The sequence below is a fragment of the Manis javanica genome, chromosome 3 (genome assembly GCF_040802235.1).
Source record: "Manis javanica isolate MJ-LG chromosome 3, MJ_LKY, whole genome shotgun sequence".
In the NCBI taxonomy this organism is placed as follows: Eukaryota; Metazoa; Chordata; class Mammalia; order Pholidota; family Manidae; genus Manis; species Manis javanica.
In genome coordinates, this window is record NC_133158.1 from 28,379,284 (window position 1) to 28,400,312 (window position 21,029).

Sequence of the window (21,029 nt, forward strand, 5' to 3'; positions counted from 1 at the left end):
TTATTACCAAAGTTGTCATTGTGATGGTTTCAAGTGCTGCTTCCAAAGTTTATCTAATACATTGGAAAGGTTAATGTTGAGTACCAAAAATGAGTAAAAACCACCTAACATGGTAGCCAAACGTGTATATGTAGTTTGCACTATTTGACTCCTGAAAGCATCATTTCTTTTAAGCATGGTTGGAAGTTAATGGAAATTTAGACATTCTACTCAACACCCATCTTTGTGTGTGTTTCTTGTTTTAATGTGCAGGACAGGAGAGAATTGGAAAAGATTCCAACTATGAACAGGAGGGTAAAGTTCAGTTTGTGATTGATGCAGTCTATGCTATGGCTCATGCCCTTCACCATATGAACAAGGATCTGTGTGCCGACTACCGGGGCGTCTGTCCAGAGATGGAGCAAGCTGGGGGCAAGAAGTTGTTGAAGTATATCCGCAATGTTAATTTCAATGGTGAGTTTCCAAACATCCATGACTTTTAGAGTCCTAAAGCTTGACATTCTGCATCTCATAAATTAGGTACTTGGATTATTATTTACTCCTGAGTATGTGTCAAAACTCGGTTGGTTTTATAACTTCAAATGGTTGTATCAATATATGAATGAAGAGTGAGTGAGTGAGTGAATGAATGAATGAATGAATATTTGGGGGTTATGGTTTGTTTCCCTTTTCTTAACAAAGGTATTTGCCCAGAGCCAAATTCTTTCTTGGTGAATATGAGGACAAATGGGAGGGGATAAGAGGGTAGATAAGAGATAGCTGCTCTAGACACCCAAGTTGCTTGATGTAATGATTGTCTTTTGCCACACCAGATGTGAGCGTCAAGCTGCCCCTGGTGACATGAGGGCACCAGAGCAGTGCTGTCCCTGCTCAGCTCTGCCCAAGTTCCAAAACAGGTTGCTACTGTTTTGAGCACGAAGTTAGAGGGTGGTAGGCTGAGCAGCACCAGATAACTAGAACACAAATTCATGCAGCATTTCTGGAAGCTGTGGGGGAGGTGGTAAAATGAGAGAGTTTCTAAATACTTTGATGCAGAGGACTTGTCTCTGGGCAATCCAGATCCCAAGTCCTTCTCTTTTCAGAAAGAAAGAGACTTCATTCAGATACTCTACTTCAGTAGAGGAGACGTCAGATTTGAATGGCTTCTGCCACCCTTCCTCTCCTGTCTGTAGCCCAGCTCGTCCAGTGGGCCCGTCTCCTCTGCCACGGGGCACTGACCTCTGGGCCCTGACACCCGGGAATATTTTTGCAGATGATTGCTTCTCCTTTGATAACTTCTTTCTTTCCTCTGGACTCCTTTGATCTTTTTTGTTCCTGTTGTTAATATAGACTTCATTGAACACAATCCCCTTTTTTCTCTTTCAAGTTCAGGGATGCTGTTAAAAAGGAACTGTGGGCAAAAAATAAATAAATAATAACCTGGAAAGCCAGTTGCATTATAGAATCTATCAAAAAGGTCAAAGCCATACAATATGCTGTTACAAGTCATCAGTTAAAGTATTCAGCTCTTCTGCCTTAGTTTTTTTTCTTTTTTTTTTTAAGTGAACTTTAATAAGAACAGAAAGGGCATGACAAGAATCATTTCTCCTAATAATGTAAGAAGGGAAAAAGATTAGGTGGTGTGTCCTATTCTGGTGAATATTTAGCTGGTGAGCTTGAGACCCTTTGCAGCCTCAGGCCTCCAATATCCTTGCTCTCTTCTCTCAAAGACTATGAAAACCTCAAGTCACATTATTTAATGAATAGAAGCTATAGAATTATCGCAAAGCACAACATGAATCTAGCATCCAGTGTGAAAGAAAGGTGAGCATTTGAATATTAATATCTTCCTGCAAAATGATAGGGCTCCTTTTTCCTTGCTAATAATGTGTGGAATCCAAGTTTCATTTCCTCTAATATTTAGAAGGTTCACTGAAAGCAGAAAGCCAATATTAAAGTTCTGCTGTTGATTTTTTTTTTTTTTGTCCTCTTCTCTCCTTATACTGGAAAGCCTTGTCTGGATTAAAGAGATCTGAAGAGATCCCTATTGTGATAGAGTGCCTGAATTTGTGGACTCTGGGGACAGTGCCCAGGGAAAATATTGGAGGAACTAATTGAAACAGTGCCCTCAGCTCCACAGAGATTCAGATTTGGTCCCACTGACTCAAGGTCAGCGCACCAAAGCAATGTTGCTCATAGATCAGTGCCCAGCATGGGCTCTGAACCGATCTTTAGGAAATTTAAAAATGTTTCCGCTGGTGGAGAAATTGAAATTAAATACCATTAGGAGAGATGACGTTGATGTACCAAAGAAGATCTAAGTCTGGATATCTAAAGGCATGTGTTGTTCTGGTCCTGAGTTAGCAACAAGCAGAACAATATAAAAATAAAACAGTAAGAAATCATTACCGTCTATTGAACATTAACAAAAAGCATGGAACTCAGCATTTTATTTACATTATTGCATTTAATCCTTAGTAACACTATGAGAAAGGTGGTATTAGTGACGGAAGTACAGGAGTGAGTAATTTAATAAAGGCCACACATTGAGGAAGTGGTAGACCTCGAATTTAAACTCCTTCCAGGGGATTTCAAAGCCAGGGGTTAAGCACTAGTCACATTTAATTTGCTGACTGGCCTGGAACAAGTGACTTCCCCTCTCTGAACTTGTGTATTCCCCCTCACCTGTAAAACTGGCAAGTCTGATGGTCTGTGTCCTCTAGCTCTGTATAGTTTCCTATTGCCGCCATTAAAAAATACCATAAATTTAGCAACTTAAACAACACAGATCTATCATCTTATATTTGGATAGTCGGGAAGCCTGACATGGGTCACTCTGGGTGTTTGTTAAGGTGAAAGCAGAGCTGGATTCCTGCAGCAGGCTCTGGGGGAGAATCGCTCCCTTGGTTTTTCCAGCTTCTTGGCTACTTGCTCTCCTTGACTCGTGACCCATCTTGGCTTCGCGCTAAGCTCTGGTTTTCATCATCTCACCCCCTCCTCCCTCCTTTGACCCTTTGACTCCTGCAGCCTCACCTTAGGAGGATCATTAGGGTTACACAGGGCCCCCCAGATTAGGGCAACCTGGCCCATCTCAGGATCCTTAATCACACCTGAAGAATCTCTTTCGCCCTGTGTGCTAACATGCAGAGTGTCAGGGTTAGGGCTCGGATGTACTTGGAGCCAGTACTCAGCCTCATTTTCATTTTTAATGCCAGAAATGTCATAAAGTCCTGTACCCAACAGTTGTAGGATGGCATGGAGTTTTTTAGCTGAGCCTGTATCCTGCTGAACCCCTCTTCCACTGGGAGTAACTTCTAGCACAGGATTATGACACTGTATGCTTCTGGTGATCCAATATATTGCCCCTCTTTCTGGACCCCTTTCCTAAGTACATTCTCATGTCGAGAATGGGTCATTTGGGTGGGGCCTCTCTCAGCATTAAGCTGGCTTCCTTAAGTGTAGGAATCTTGTTTTACTGTCTTAAGCATATTGTCTCCTGTCCAGTTAACATGCCTTACTTCTGTTTTTTTTTTCATCCATATCATTAATGCTAATACCATGCTGGCTCAAATTCTGTAGAACCTAATGTACTTTGCTAACCAGATGAAGAGCTCTGCCATCATTAGGGTCTTCAATTTATAATGAGAAGTACTTTGTGCTCATTACTTAAACATAACCTGTCCCCACCAAAAAATAGCAAAGTGAACTCTGTTCTCAGTGACTCTGTTTCAACTTGTAAATGATATGTGAAAAACTAGAAATAGATTACTTAATACTAATCCAGCATTAACCTACCGGCAGAGCAGACTCCATTCATATATGCTGTGGCCAGTGGTAGGTGTCTGGTTTCCAAGGGATCAGGGGAGAAACAGCACTGTTACCAAACTTTTGGTGGTTCTTTTGATGCCAGAAGTAACCAAATCTCATGTCTTTCATTCCTGTATATGGCTTTTCAGTTGTCCATATGGTTAATATTAAGAGGCTTAATATTATATAAATCTATATGCAGATAGATAGCTCAATAAATGCATTAGTCTTTTTAAAATGACTTACCTAATTCTGCCAAAACAATTGATTTCATCTTAAGATGGACGTTTTAAAGAAATAAGACCCAAGTAGGAAATTGAGAAAGAAACTAACATTTATTAAGCACTTCCCAGGCACACTGCTAAGCATTCTCAACTGGTTATCATATAAATCAGAAATAATTGGCAACAGATATTTTTTAGTGCAGCCAATATCCAAGTACATATTTAAGAAAACTTTTTTGCTTGTTTGCTTTTTTGTTTTTTTTTCTAATTCTCTTACATTCCCTTTTATAAGTTTATTTTTTGAAATGTTTCTTTACTAAACACAACCTAGTGTTAGGTGGAAACTAATAATAATAATAATACAGCTTAAGGTTGTCTCTGGAAAATAACACATTCTTTTTTTCCTCAGAAGGAAGGAAAGTCTAGAATCATAAGAAGTATTGAGAAATAGATCTGTTCAAAGGGGAAGGCAGGTTGGTTTTCCACCTTCTATAGTTATCATCCACAGGCCACAGTGATGACTTGCCCATGAGTTTCAGGGACCATTTGGGGGGGAACCTGTTAAACAATGGGCTTATGTCCTAGCCACCTTGCTTATCAGCAGGACTCCAGATAATCACTGGTGGCACAGTAGGTAGAAGAAATCTTGTTTAACTCTAAAAATCGGTCACTTGTTTTGTCTCCCTCAGGTAGCACTGGCACCCCGGTGATGTTTAACAAGAATGGGGATGCGCCTGGCCGTTATGACATTTTTCAGTACCAGACCACAAACACCACCAATCCTGGCTACCGTCTCATTGGGCAGTGGACAGACGAACTTCAACTCAATGTGAGTTCTGCTTGCCCTTCTTCCTTTGCTTATGTGATGAATGAGCAGACTTTTAATATGCTCCAGGAGGCAAGCATTTCTTCTCCGTGTGTTTGTGTGCATACGCAAGTGAACAGGCAACTTGACAGGCATCAGCAGAGACCGATTATCCATGTATCAGTGGTGATGATGATGATAGGAAATGTGTTTCGAGTTTATGGTGGACGTTATGCTCAGCACCCACGTGAACGATCTCATCTAATCGGAGGATCGGATTGCTTAACAAACAAGTTTCCAGCTAATAACTTAGTACTTTCATAAGATCCTTTTCTTCTCTTGGTCAGACTTGTCTTTCTTTCTTCTTTCCTTCCTTCCTTCTTATTTTTGGTGTTGTATGGTGTGTTGCTGTTGTTTGAATGCCTCTCAGTAAGTCACTTCAGTTTGTACTGAGATCCTCTGAGCATTTCATTAACGTCCATAACCTCCACCTTTTTCTGTAAAATGCGACCTTGAGTATGTAGTCATGGCTATTTCTGTGGAAAGTTAGGTCAAAGTTCACCAGACAAACAGTATCGGGCACTCACCTGCAGGCAAGCATAGTTAGGTGTATTTAACTTGCTGCATGAAAGAGAAGCTCCTGCCAGCAGAAGCCCTTCCGGATGAAAGGGTTTGGATGGGGGGCTGGTTGGATGATGCTAAGGAGGCTTAGGGAAGCAGGGGCCAGCTGTGGGGTGGGTCCTCATGGGCAGTGGAGACAATTTGATGGTTGTATGTCTTAGTGATTTTTATCCAGGGAATGGGAGACTAAAAGCTAAGCAATGGTTGTCACCAACGAAAAGAACCTAGGTACTTATGTGAATTAGAAAAGGGAGACGTTTATTTATTTCTATGGTTGCCAAGTCCTTTTGTTTCTGTCCCATCTCAGACATGATGGCAGAGTGGCCTTGTTTTTGTCTTATTCCACCAGTCATGGTGCAGTTTTGTCTGTTGATTGTTCATATTCTACTAAAGTTGATGTTTTGCTTCTAATGGGCCTGCCTAGATGTTAACTGACAGCTTTCTGCATATTTTATTCTTTCTGCCTATTTTTAATATTACTTTCTTAATATTTCAGGTTTAAAATTCAGTATTATGCTTCTAATAACACTTGCAAAGCTCTATTTGAAGTTATCGTCAGCTTAAGTAAATATACCAATTTTCCCAGGGTGGGGAGTGCCAGCACACAATGCATTCCTTTCTTCTCCTTCCTCCGGAAGGCAAGTTAAATAGGCTAGGCTATAGCCTGGTGACAGGGGCCCTGGGGACTCGGGGGGCCAAGAAGGGGCAGAAGACATCGGAGAGCTAGGAGTGTTGCAGGACTGCTTCTAATAAATTCTGGATGAGGTTATTACACTGCAAGAGTTTGTGCAGTCCCCCTCCTGTGGCATTGATCTTGGATATAATGGTCACCAGGTACATTGGGTAGGGCTTATAAATCAGGTAGAGTTTCCCAGGTTCGCAAATATACCTGAAAATCATAGTATATACAAAACACAATTTTCTTTTGTCCAACATATCCCTGTGTTACCCTGGGTTCTCCAAAGAAACAGACCCAACAGGATAGATCGGCAGGTAGGTAGGTAGGTATCTACTGAGGAATTGGCTCACAGAGTTATGGAGGCTGAGAGTCCCAATGTGCATTGGGTAAGACAAGGACCCACAGGAGCCGACGGTGCAAGTTCCAGTCTGAGTCCAAAGGCAGGAAAAAACTGATGTCCCAGTAAATAGGTGGAGAGATGATTTGCTCTTACTTGGTCTTTTGGTTCTACGCAGGCCTTTAGCAGATTAGTTGAGGCCCACCCACACTGGGAAGAGCAATCTGCTTTGGTCATTCTACCAATTTAAAAATTCATCTCAGCCAAATAAACCCTTGTAGATGCTCCCAGAATACTGCTTAACCAAATGTATGGTCACCCAGTGGCCCAGTCAAGTTGACACACAAAATGAACTGTCACAGGCCATATCCCAGAAAATTCCTTCTAATGTCTCTCCCAAAGATACAAATGATGCTATTAACTTTTATCAGTTTACACCTTAAGAGGTACTTTGAAAACTGTGGATTCAGGCTTCTTGGGAACGGGATACAGAATTAGTGTCTTAGGAGTTGGGGGATTTGAGTCATGGTTTCCAAGAAGAAAAGACTGTACAGAAAGGGGCCTTGGGGGTTATTGTAAAGCCACCACAGGCCAGGAGCCTCATTTCCACATTGTCTTTTGGCCTGGGTGTGCTTTGTGATCTGGTCAGTGGCTAAGAATGAAAGGGGCCAGACAGCACATGCCGAACATGACTGAGATGAACACTAAGGGCAAAACAGAAGAGCTAAAACTATCCTGAATTTAAGGCACACTAAACTTGCAAGCAAAAAGAAGAAGGAAAAGCAAAACAAACAAACCTCAAAGGGTAATTAATAACCAAAAGCAAAATCAAAGTAGTATAACCTGCCTGACTTACCCAAAGTATGTTTTTATTGGGTGGGGCCTGAGTGATAAGAAGATGGGTCCACTAGAATTAAAGGCACAGAGTGAAGGGCTGCGGTATGTGTGTGAAGTGCTCAGGGCTTACATTGTAAGACTCAGTGATTATGCAGGTGCCCTATTTTTTTTCTAGCACAACCCCCTGCATCAGTGTTCTAGTTCTGGCATGGTGTAATTCATCCAAGTACATAAGAATTTCCAACCAACCTTCACCAACTACAGGCACTACCTGAGAATTCTCAAGCCCACCATTTTTAAGAACTGACATCAACACTGATTTTATTTTTCTGCTTTCTATTTTATCCTTCATAAGAAATGTATTGGGTTAGCCATTCAACAGGTTTTCTTGTTGCTTTATTTTTTAAAGTATCTCATGTGATAAGCATTGTGAGAGACAATGGGTACACAATGGGGGCACAAAAACATGTGGCCTCTGTTCTTGAAAAATTGGTGACCTAGGATGGGAGCACACAGTAAACAAGTAAACAGATATGTGTGTGGAAATTCCAAAGTGTGATGAGAGGCATGGCAGGAGAGAGAATAATGGAAGTGACAGGGACCTACTGGATGAGAAGCCGGCGGTGTATGGGGACTAGGAATGGTCCTCCACGCGGGTCAGGAACAGGACCTGGCGATGGAGCAGCGAAGGGAGAGGAGGAGAGAAGGTAGAGCGACAGACCAGATCTATAGCATGCTGGCACTTGTTGGCCATGATGAAATGTTTTTAAATATTTTTTTCCGAGTGCATTTAAAAGTCATAAAGAAGTTTTAAACAGGGGAATGACTGGATCAAATTGAGAAATAAAATTACTTTGTTTGCTGAGACACTATGATTTGTAAGAGGCAAGATTGGGAGTGAAAAGACTATGTAAGTCTCTGGAAGTCATGTAGCTAACACAGGATGGCTTGGGGAGGGGGCCCTCAGGCCTCAGCGTGCAGCACAGTCCACTGGAGGCCTTACCAAGCCAGGGTGACTGGGCCCCGCCCCGGAGTTTCTGATTCAGAAGGCCTGGGAGTAGGAGGGGCTCAGATATTTGCCTTTCTAAGGGGTCCCTGTGTGACACTGATGATACTCTGGGAACCACTGGCTTAGTGTAGTGATAGTGGAAATGTAATAAAATGAGTAGAAAAACCTATGCATGTATAATGTGTATAATGTATATAATGTATGTGTGTGCATGTGTGTGTGTATATTTACATGCATATACCTTACAGGAAGAATAACATAGTTTAGTGATGGATTCAGTACTTACTGCAATGAAGGAAAAATAAGGATCAAGAATGAATTCTACATTTATAGCTTGTGCAGCTGTGTGGATGATGGCAACACAAAATTAGGAAGACTGTTTGGAGTGGAAGGGATAAAACTGAGAATCCCAATGAGTGTTCTTAAATACAGGAGAGCCAGAATGAAATGGATATGAGTGTGAAGCTCAGAAAAGAGTAGTTATTTAAAAAAAAAGAAGGTAAGTTGTTTACCTACAGATGGACTTTAAACCCATTAAAGAGAGAGAAAAGAGAATAGCAGCACACCCAAGACCTTGGAAACCTCACAGGAAATTATAAAGTTCCATTCTAACTACTCCAAATGGCTTCCAATTTAAAATACTGTGTTTAATTTTCCTGGGAACTTGGTCCAGCCATGTACTTGGGGTTTTGTTTATGGATGCTAGGTCAAGGCTATATTTGACTTGGCATTAAATGGGATGTAATTGCTTATGCTATGTTTTCCTGTCAAGAGCATGTGTCAGGAAGAGCTTATTAGACCCCTGAATTTTCAGGCGGATCCAGTAGTTTATGCTTGGCATTGCATGCAATCTTAATGTGGGAAGGACTGAGCCAGAAACGGGGTCATTTTCAGAATGTCAAGAGGCTGGTTTAATTCAATTTGGGATGGCTGCCAGGATAACTGGCCTGGATAGCAGGTTCACCCTGTTGACACTTTTTATGGGCTCCTTAAGAAATTATTAAATTGAATCTGAACCACAAAAAAAAAGACAAAAGAGGAGGTAAATACAGTACCCAGAGAGCATTCCAGCTCCCTCACCTGGACAACGACTGCCCAGCCCAGGCAGCGTATCCAGTGGTTGATACCCTCCAACATCACCCTACCCACAGTGTTCTTTTTGCCCTATTTATTCTGATTCAGTTGTGTTCTGTGAGAGTGGAATCTGGGCAAACTAGTTTTGTTGCTTTGCTTCCTTCTAGTTCATTGAACAAAACAAAGCATTTCAAGAGACAAGGGCACTTCTCATTTGCAGAGGCTCAGGGGTACTCTTTCAATCCCCAGTTAGATCATCTGTAGCAAATGAAATTTTCAGGAGAGTTTTCTCTGTGGTCAGTAATTGCAAATGAGTTTCTGAGCCAAGAAATCAGAGTTTGGGTTCTCTGTAGACCAGACTTCGTTGCTATTCTTTACCTGATCCTCTGGAATTTAGGTGCCAAAAAGTATGCTGTTACAAAAGGCCATCATTTACTCCTCCTGCCAGGGTAGTCGCTCTGGGCTAAGAGGGGAGCACATGGTCTGCTACTAGGAAACTTCTGCACAAACAGGAATTCACCAGGAGGAAATCATAAAGAGCAAAGCCATTTATTTACTCTCCCAATTGCAACTTCTATACAAATAACCCTGACTTGTCTTTCCAGGTGCATATTTTACTATGCAGAGATTCCATAAAATGTAAGTCCTGCCAAGAAGCAGGAGAAAGGATGATGTAACAAATGTGCCCTGGTCATCAGCAATGTGTCAGGGCGGATGATGGCTAATGTAGATGCTAGGATCAAGAAGGGGCATTCAGTGCTGACAGGGGTCTGTAATAGGAATAAGGCATTTAAAGGGCTTAGATAGGCACTGATTTGAGGTACTGATTTATATTTGAACTGAATTTGAAGGATAAGTAGTAGTTGCTATGATGGTGAAGAGGGGTTTTAGGATAAATATAAATGCAATACTATATAAAAATTAGGATAGTGTGTTGGGGAAAAAGGGCAAGAAATGTAGATGCATTAATACATAAATTTACAATGTAAAGTAAACCCTATATATATGATGTATATTAGAAACAAAAGCGATTTTTGTTGTCTTTTGCTTATTTGCAATTAGTAGAAAATTAGATATGCCTATAATGTTAATTTTTCAAATGACTGAAATTCTTTAAAAATACCAAAATGTTAAAGTTTAAAAGAAAGACTATTTTTACTAGGCAGCTCCCTGCAGTGAATCGCACTCTCCCTTAAACAGGAAAGACTCTGAATGAATATTACTTTTCTGGAACCTCAATTGCCTGCCATTCCGTAGGATAGTCCAACCTTGTGATCTTCTGAGGTGTGTGGGGCTTATTAGCTTGTAAGTGATTTGTTCCCTGTTAACTTACTTCCCACCAACAGACTGAAAGTTCTGGAAGGTAGAATCCACACTTTAGTCATTGTTTTATATACCTATTATCACAGTACCTGGCTCACACACAGTAGGCATGTGGGGCTTTTTCATTAACATGTAAAACCTGGTAAAATGAATGTGAATTCTTTGTAATGGCGGAAATCATCTGCAGCAAGCAGCCACACTACTTCCTCTGGAAGAGCACCCACCTTTCAGCCTCATAGTTTCCCTGGGTAGTTCCCAAGACCAGGGGTGGGCCCTCATTTAGCCAAAGCCATTCATCACAGATGAAGAGAGGGGATAGGAGCCAGAGTAAGTCTGTGTAATCAGGACGAACCCCTGGACATCTGCTGGCCAATCTGGGACCCTAACACACTCTTGCAGGAAGTGAGTGCAGCCCTTGGAAGCCAGAGGGAGCCATTTGGAGGCTATAGTGCAGGAGCTCCAGGGAAGACCAGTCAAAACTTGGAGAGAGAAAGTAGATCTGTCATATCCTTTGAGCCCTGCCTTACTGGGAGCCATTTATAATATGCCTTCTGGATTTTCCCCTTATCTGTGAAGTAAGGCAATTTAAGTGTGATACTGTCTTCTTAACAGTATCATTGACTTGTAGCAATCAAAAATGAAAAGGTAAAATTTTTTATTTTAACATGCTCAGATTGTAAAAGAAAAATATGTCATATAGGCAGATTTTTTTTCACATTTCATTAAACTGAGGTGATCCAAAATTAATTTATAAGTTGTGATATTGTTTGATATTGTTAAATTCCAGTCTTTCACACTGGTTAGGATTTTTGCTCTCGCTGGCATTTGAAGACCAAAAAAGTACAGTTGATTGTTAAAATCACTGCTTAATCAAATAACCCAAAATCAATACTTTCTTAGACCTGCCTATAAAGCTACTAATCACTCTTTTGTATTATGATTGCAATACTGAAAATGTTTTAAAAATCTAATCACGCTCATAATTTACAATGTGTTGCATGACTCTAGGATAATGAATAGCCATAATCAAAGCAATATTGGTAGAAAAATATGTAAGTTGCAAAACCTAGTACAATCTTCAGCTTCAATGTGAAGGTTTCTTTTATGGAATCGCCTTGCTACTCATCATAATTAATAGCTTTTATCTTATGATTTATAGCTTTGTTGTTAGTAATAAGGACTACAGGCTTTGAAGCTGACCTGATTAAATGCATCTGAGTCTCAGCTTCACTACTTACTAGCTGTAAAGCAGGATTACAGTAGTACCAATTTCATAAAGTTATTGTTAGAATTAACTGTAGTAATGTATGTAATGTACTTCAAATGGTGCCTGGCACATAATAAAAATTTAATAAATGTTAGCCATGACAGCAACAATAATAGTAATTTAATATCCTTAGTTTATCATATCATCCAAACTGCTTGAAAAGTCAGTTTCTAGTGCTTAGCTAGATTGTTTCTTTACACCCCTGCACCAGCATTATGCTTAGCATATAAAAATGGCTTGTTCTGCATTAAAAAGATGATGAGAGGAACAGACAAACAGTAATTAGATTAAGAATTAGTATTTTTTACTTAGGATTTCCAATGCCTGTTGGGTGAATAGATGAGAGGAATTATCCAGAATTCTATACCATTAGCAGCTCCGTATGATTGAGGTATCCATTCAAGAACTCAGTTTACCAGAACCATTCCTCAAGAATTTTTTAAGTGATCTGTAGACTGATTCAAATTGCAAAGATGATTTGCTTTGGCCTATGAATGGTAGGTAAGTCAGGAAGAAAGGAATAAATGGATAGAAGAATTGGTTTTAATTTGGTTCTGATTGAGTTTTAGTTTCAGAAACCTACCATTGCCTATTTGAGACCATGGGAGGGCATTTCTGTTCCTGAGGCTGCCAGTCTCTGATTACATTTGTGTTGGTGAAAGCAAATGAATAATCAAACCATTGAAGCTGGCCCCGTCTGCTCCCTGCCTTTCTGTCCTTTAAAGCTACATTAGAGGAAGATTCAACACATCACAGGATTTAGCATCAGGTAGAACTGGCATATAGTCATGGTCCTGCCATTGCTAGATGGGTGAACCAGGACAAGGAAGGCCTCTGAAAAGATGGCATTTCACCTGAGCCCCAAGTGACAAGACAAGAGCTATTTCCATCTGTCACCATCTCTGAATCTGTGATATTTTACAAAGGGTATTTACAAAGCCAAACCAGTAAGGACTTTTTCAGTTGTCGAGACAAGAGATCCCAAACTGAATACAGACAGCAAGTACATTTAAAAAGTTCATTACTTGCTAGTATTTTAAAAACCAAGAAATTTCACAAGAATAACTCTCTTTTTGACCTCTTTTATAAAAATAAGATCTGGCAGTAATGTGCCCCTTTATCTCACTCTGCAGCAGCTGGGAACTAAGCAGCAGTTTCAGGCAGGTGCAGTTCTCTGAGTTCTGCAGACCCCTCTGCTCCCCACTGCCTGATGGGCACCCAATGAACTCCACCCACTTACTTAACCCTGTGACTCCCACAGGCATTTTGTTTCACTCACCTAATCTAGATTTAGAATAGATTCTAACTTATTTCCACTGATTTGGTTTGTGCATATGCTTGACTTTTTTATTTGTGCTCTCTGGAAATTAGTTTTTAAAAGTCAACAATAATATATCCACATTGTTAATGACCTAAAACACCCCATAACTATGTAACAGGACTTTCTTTAAAGGGTCAATAAAAGCAGCCTGTGAGAGAGGACTGTCTTAGTAAAGGCAGTACCTTGTTTTAGAAACATGTATTTGTCCACATTCTGAAGCATATTGGAACTGAAAGAAACAGAAGTCACCCTTGTGGTGTCAGCATTTCTTCTAGTGATCAGTGGTGTATAACTGCATTCTGTATATAAACATCTGGGAAGATTAATAGTATTTATAATTATCAATATGGCTCCACAAACATGTATATTAGAGAAGCCTAACCCCCTGTAATTTCTCATTTGCATTGTAGGCATTCAAGCAAATCATTTTATGTCTATTAATAAAGAACTACATTTTGTGGATGTTGTTGGACTTTATTACTGTCTGCATTTTGGGCTCAGGCCTGATGCATACAAAAGTAAAAATAAGGATGAGTTGAGAGCTCAACTGTTACAGCAGGGGCTCTTTACCCATTGTTGTTGCCAGTTCAAAATTATGAAAGTAAAGAAGTGATTTTATGTACTTTCTGCCTAACTTCTTATCCCTGAAAGGCAAAGTTTCTACAATGGCCAGATAATGTTAAAATACAGGAACTAGGTATGAAGTATGTTCAGACACCTGGGAGATAAGCTTATGAAGTGGGACAGCATCAGAAGGCCCAAGTGTGAGTCCTGCCTTGGCCTCTTGTTGCTTAAGCCAGCCATTTAATGTTCCTAAACCACAGTGCCTGTATGTATTTAAAACGAGATCAAGTCAAACTAGCTACTTCACAAGGACACTTTGAGAATGAATCTCTCTAATTTCCCCGATACTAGAAAGCATACGATATTTATGGTGATATTTCTTGCATTCATTTTGTATTGGTGCCATAAATAATTACTGAGAATTCCATAGCTTAAAACAATGCAAACTTCTTATCTTACAGCTCTGTAGGTCGGAAGTCCAACGCAGCTCTCCCCAGGCTAAAATCAAGGTGTCGCCAAGGCTGTGTTTCTTTCTGGAGGTCTAGGGGAGAATCTGTTTCCTGCTCATGCAGTTCTTGGCAGAATTTGGTTCTGTGGGGCTGAGGTCTCTATTGCTTTATTGTCTGCAGTGCGTAGACTGCAGCTTCTAGAGGCTGCCTGATGCATTGGCTCATGGCCTGCTTTCTCCATCCTCAAAACTGGCACTGGCTGAGTGAGTCCCTCTCGTGTTTCCAGTTCTCCTGCCTCCTCTCCCATCAGTGCATCTCTCTCACTGCCTCTTCTGCTCGCTTCCTCCACCCCGAAGGGACAATGGGATTACATTTGGGCCCCCCAGGAGTATCTCCCTACTTTAATGTACACCACTTCATTCTGTCTGCCAAGTCCCTTTTGCCATGTAATGTAACATAGTCACAGATTCTAGAAATTAGGATGTGGAAATCTTGGTGGCAGCAGATCTTTTGCCTAACCACAGTTCTTCACTGCAGTCGGTAACATCCCTATTAATTTCCCATTATTCTTAACTAGAGAATTAATACAGACATGTAAACAAACAAGAGTTTTATGCAGTTTTATATAAGCACCTTTCATATTTAACTGAGCTGATATGTTTGATAAATATTCTAACCACATTCTGTAAAAGCCTATGGAAGAACCTGAATTAATGATAAGCACACAGAATCCGCCCCCCACCCCAAGTAAAGAGGCAGGATTGAAGATTAACAGGAAGAATAAGTGACCAACACCACAGGGCACTTAGGTAGCTCCAGGGGACAGTTCTGTTGACCCGCAGCTTTTCTCAGGCTTCTGCAAGTAACACGGCCAAACCTGCTAGAATTAAATGAAACTCACAAGCGGGTAGTGAGAGATGGAGTCACACCCTATACTAACCCATTTTCTTGTTTTATTTGTACTGGAATAATATTTTGATCTTCCTAATTGATGTTTCCTGATCAATCTACCCCAATAAATTAATCTTTTAATTCCCATTAATTCCTGATCTGAAAGATTAATTCTTTTAATCTTTTGTTCTCATGTTAGCCCCAGAATTCCTGAGCATTTTGTTGTGATTGTGTTCGTTCTCGTTAATGCCAAAGCAGAAATGCAGAGGAAGAACAGATTGGCAGTTCTTCAAAAAGCTGAACATAAATCTGCTATATGAAGTAGCAGTTCCATGCGTAGACGTAGACCTAACTCTGACCTTCTCTGGTCTGGGAAAGGCCATGAGTCAGAATATAGTAGTTCATAGCTTAGAATTTGAGGTGTCAACTGGGAATTCCCTGACAAAGCTACTAACACAGGCTGTTGATAAAGCAAACTTAGGTTTATCGTTTACTGCAGAAAGGGAGATCACCCACCTTGAAAAAGTCCAGGTAGCCTCTCAGGAAAGGGAGGCCAAGGGCAGATATTTTTTAATAATTTGGTGGTGTGAATTAAAGCCTTTCTTTCAATGGGTGGGAGGGGGAGTTGTTCAGAATTGGGCAAAATCTGATAGTACAGTTTTGTGTTGGTGGACCCAGTGAGGAGGGTTCTGAAGTCTTCCTCTGTTTAAATTACAGTGCCTGTGTCCTGGGCAAGGGCCTTAATCTGAGAAAGTTCACTTCTGGTTACTGTCCTGGAAGCCCCCACCCCTAGTTTTCTCAGGTAGGCACCGCTGTTCCTAGGGGTGGTTTGCCCATGCCATCTTTTTTTATGTAGCACCGTTCCTACGCATAGCTTCTCCAAAAATCTACAGCTGAGAGGAGAAAACCTTCCCCACCAAAAATCTGAATGAGCAAAGGCCCTTCCCAACCCTCAGCTGGGCACATTTATAAGTGTGTCTCCCCTGCCTGGAAACAGGTTCTGGCTGGTCTTTCCACAGCTGCACAGCTAATTTCTCATTGTTAAGAATAAAAGTGAATTCAGTGACTTTCTGAAGCTTAGCTTTCTCATTTAATTGATTGTAGATCCCAATGAGAAGCCTCTGTCCTTGAAAAATGGGGTGAGGAGAGCAGGGGAGCTGTGGTTTTCCAGCCCCCCGTGTCTTGTTTCTTGGAGTTAGTTTGCCTGCCATTCAAACACAGCTCTCTGGCCAGTAGGTGTTCATTCCTTACAGCCTCCTCAGCAAACACTCAACTCTTCAGATGTAGGGGGGAGTTTTCAGATGTCTTACTTAGCAGTCCTCCCAAATATGACAGTGAGAGAGAAGCAGCAAGCTCAGAACAAGGAAGACAAATAAGATACGGTAGGAAAATACAAAGATGTGAAAATTTCTCATAAATAACAAACATGTTCTTGAATTATTGTGTGGCGATACTGTAACAAAGCCTTCACAATGACTGAATAGGACGCGAGGGCCTTTATCTTAGCAGGGAACATGAGGCCTGCCATTGGAAATCCCACTCTGAAAGCCAGCTTTAACACATTGATGGATTTGCATTGGAAAGGTAAGTGGCTCTTTGAAATTGCCCTGAAATCGTTTATGCTTCAATAAGAAGCCAGCATCCAAGTTGGTAAATAGTCAGTTACATGATTTGCACGCATATTTCCCGATAGTTAATTTTTTTCCATTAAGGGTATAGATCACCTTGGCTATAAATGCCAGTTTACAGAATTCAATCAGGAGTGCCAGATTACAATGTCAGGAGCCTGGCAAGCAGGGGTGGGACCAATAGCTTTTCTCTCATCACTGTTATTGTTACACAAATGAGTGTCATTGCCACTTGAGGTGACTGCCTGCAATGAAAGGAGGTTTAAACAGACTGACTGATTTGCCCTGGAGTCATTAGCTTGTAGCTTGCAATATTGTTAGAAAACTACTGAAGATTTCCTGGATGCCTTGCAAATTTCACTGCCAAACCTCTCTTAGGCATATCCGGTATTGGGAGCATTTTTATAATGCAGTATTCAACACAGGGACTCTTGCTGAAATGCCTTCTTTAACTGGCCTCCTCTCTATATTCTAATTTCTTTCTAAAAATATGTGGAGCTAAAATGGTTGATAAGATTATTCTAAAACAAAATAGACTACCGACTCCTCCATGTGACCTTTCCTGGTCAGATCTGCCTTCTCTGCCTTAATCTTTCCTTCTGGGAAATGGAGAGGAGGTTGGTTGTGCTGCTTCTCAACTTGTTTCAGGTCACTTACCTCACTTGCCCTATGGGTAAAAAAGGGGCAGTAAGGGTACCTACTTCATGGGATGGCCGTGAGGATAACCACCTGAAAAGTGCTTAGGATGGTGGCTGGCACAGTAACTCTCCTGGGACTCTTCTTAAAATCTGAACTGACCTTGTCATTCCTCGGAGCCTCACCGCACTGCTCCCCCGTCTCCAGGGTGGTGGCAGGCGGTCCTCTCAGCCCCTGCCTCCTCTCCAGGGTCCAGCCTTTGTTCCACTCCCACAACAGTGCTCCTGTCACACAGACCCCCCTCAAGTGTCTTGACTGTCACATTCTCTGTGACACACTCTCTTTCATGCCACGTCACTTGAAATGCCATAGTCCACCAGGGAACTGAACACCGGCCCCCAAACATACTCCAAATTCTTTGGGAAGACCCTGCACCAGGCATTTTCCCTCCCAAGTGGGACCCCACCCCCCAAGGCAGTTCCATTTCTCCAGTCATCTCTGTGAAGTCCCCAGCGACACTGGACCATCCAGGGCCTGGCACCGGGTTAGGTACCACAGTAGTGAAGTACTGAAAACTGGGGTCTCTCCTCTGGCCCCGACCTCCTTTTATTCAGAGAGCTCTGCCATGCAGCGAGGAAAGGGTCATTTTTGGAGTTGGCAGGAACATCTCTGGCCTGAGTTCATAAAACGCAGTCAACAGAGCGAGATGCCCAGCTGCCCAGAGCAGTGCTTCCACCAGAGCCTGGGGGCTTCAGCTCAGCCCTGACGGGGGTCTGCTGCACAGGAGACTGAAGAAGCATTTCCCCACCCTCTCCGGCCCTTCCTAAAGCTTCACCATCTTACCTTGTTAACCCCCTAACGCCAGCTGGCTTCCAGAATGAATGGGTGGAGACCAGTTATCAGCCAAGAGGATCACTTTTGAAAAGACATCCAGGGGCACGTAGCCAGAGGTAACAGAGTTAGCCTGGGTTAGGTGACTTCTTTAAGCATGACTCCTCCCACCGAGGACATGGCTTTGGGGCTCTGCTAGTCTGCCTCTCATTTGGATTCTTTCCCTCTGAGATCTGTATCTTTATCAGTTTTGTGTTCTTCCTCTTAACTGTGATCAACACAAAGAAAATACATCCTATGTTCCTTTTAAAAATATGCCTTTTGAAATCTAATTTGAATGTTTTTTAATCCTCTTTTCCAGCCATTTCTCTTGGGATTGTTAATTTCCCTCTCTCCCTGCAAAGCCTATAACTTTCAATTAAGAAGTAAAACACACACACACACACACACACACACACACACACACACACACACACACAATCTATTGAGACCTTGGTACCTATCAAATTCTAATCTAGGACATGATATGGAAGGGCTTCTGATGTCCAGTTGGTAGGTTGAAAAGTTTTTGTCTTTACTCATGACCTCTTGTTCCTTCCATAAGTGTCAGAACAGATGACTTCATTCATGTGAAAAATACAGCTTTCCACCTTGAAATGTGAACTTGGCAGTCCTTGTCGGTCTACTGTGCTTGTACTTCCCTTGTAGTCATTTTCTTTTGCTCATCTCCCCGAAACTCCTGACACTGACAGTGCTTTTCAGAGACGGTGAATTCGCAGGCTTAGGCTTTCCCTGCCAACTGGAGGGGAATCCGGGAGTCACTGACCTGTTGAGAGACCATATGTTTCTGCCTCTTACGTGCGAGTCTTCGTGGTAAAGCTCTGAGCTCTGTCTCACCTGCTCTTGCACTACAGGGGAGGAACTAACTGGGCAGTTGCTCATGGCATTAAACATTTATTTTGGCCTACGAAATACGTAGACACTTGTTTTTCAGTTGTGAGATGGATAGGATGTTTGAAAAGGAAGAGGAGAGAAATAATATGTGATTTAACCAGTAAATATCTTTGCTCTTCCTTTTGTAAAAAGGTTTATTACAAATATGTAATAACCAGCAAGGTCTAGGGACCAACAAATCAGTTGAATCGCCAGCCCTTGCTGGACTTGAGTCCTGGAATCCCCTGCTGTGTTAACCCGTAAAGTTGCTGGGTCGTGAGCAGACCCACATGTTGCAAGGGAAGGCTGGTGGCTTCAAGCAGTGGAGGGCCATGGTGGAGGGCAGTCCTACTCATCAATTTGGGTGAAGGAATTTTAGTATTTTAATAATTCACAAGGTCATTCCTTGTGTATATGGCTGCGTTTTAGTCCTGTCTCTGCCTGCCTCCCTCTGGTGTGCAACTGCCTGTACATCTGCATGGGCAGAGCAAATGGCACTCCCGGCAGAACCTGCTGCAATTCCCAGCTGATTCCGACTCATTGCCCCAGAGCTCTGTAACCATGACTGTCTGATGCTTAATATGAAGAACTAGAGACAGTTACATCATGGAGGAGAAAAGGGCGTGGCAGTTAATCTTTTCTCCAGTCCACGTCTGGACCTCAATGTACCCATGTGTAAAGTGGGACCATCCATATTGTTCTAGGCAGATTATAAGACAAGAATACAGATGTGAGCATTTGGGAGATGATCCCAGCAAACGTGTAAGGGGGTAAGTGAGAGAGGCAAGAAAGGGCAGGGGCCAGGGCCGAATATGTTGACAGACAGGTAATTATTGTGGGGGCCTGGAGCGAAGTCCCACTAGAGACTGGGCGAGTGTCTGAACGGCCTCAGGGTGGTAGCAAGGAGTCTGGGGGCTTATCCACAACTCCCACACCTCTCAGGTCTAGATATGTCCTCACTCCCCCTTGAATTACCTACCGATGTGGAGATAGACACTTCTGTCCACCCCTTGGAAACGCCTATTCATATGGAGATGCACTAAGACCTGGTGAGCGATTCTGGAAATACTGCGATTTTTTTTTTTTTTGAGAAGGCATCTCTCATATTTATTGATCAAAAATGGTTGTTAACAACAATAAAATTCTGTATAGGGGGGGTCAATGCTCAATGCACAATCATTAATCCATCTAAAGCCTAGTTCTTGTCAGTCTCCAATCTTCTGAAGCATAACGAACATGTTCTTACATGGTGAACGAATTCTTACATAGTAAATAAGTTCTTACATGGTAACAGTAGAAGGGCAGTCATCACAGAAACTTTCGGTTCTGATCATGCATTATGAACTATAAACAATCAGGTCAAATATGAATATTTGTTTGATTTTTATACTTGATTTATATGTGGATCCCACATTTCTCTCTTTATTATTATTATTATTTTTATTTTTAATAAACTGCTGAAGTGGTAGGTAGATGCAAGATAAAGGTAGAAAACATAGTTTAGTGTTGTAAGAGAACAATTGTAGATGATCATGTGTGTGCCTGTAGACGATGTGCTAATCTGAGCTAGACAAGGGCAATAAAACATCCATGGATGCAGAAGTTTTCTCTAAACACGGGGGTGGGGGTGAGGTTCTAAGCTTCACCACTGTTGTTCCCCAATTTCTCACCTGATGGCCCCCCTGCGACTGTGCCTGTCTTAGGTTGTTCCTCCCTTGAGGAATCTTACCCGTCTCTGGCTAACCAGTCATCTTCCGGGGCCATACAGGGAAATGTAAAGTTGGTAAGTGAGAGAGAAGCCATATTGTTTAAAA

General features: G+C 41.7%; 1 protein-coding gene across 4 annotated transcripts in view; it reads left to right on the forward strand.

Moving 5' to 3' along the window:
• The window catches only part of GRM7 (glutamate metabotropic receptor 7), a 933,157-nt gene that overhangs the window by 639,738 nt on the left and 272,390 nt on the right, over positions 1-21,029 (forward strand). For all 4 annotated transcript variants that reach the window (XM_037019391.2, XM_037019392.2, XM_073230966.1 and 1 more), the window contains exons 6-7: positions 253-453; positions 4,700-4,839. In XM_037019391.2, coding sequence (XP_036875286.1) covers positions 253-453; positions 4,700-4,839 — 341 coding nt within the window. The remainder of the gene's footprint in view (positions 1-252; positions 454-4,699; positions 4,840-21,029) is intronic.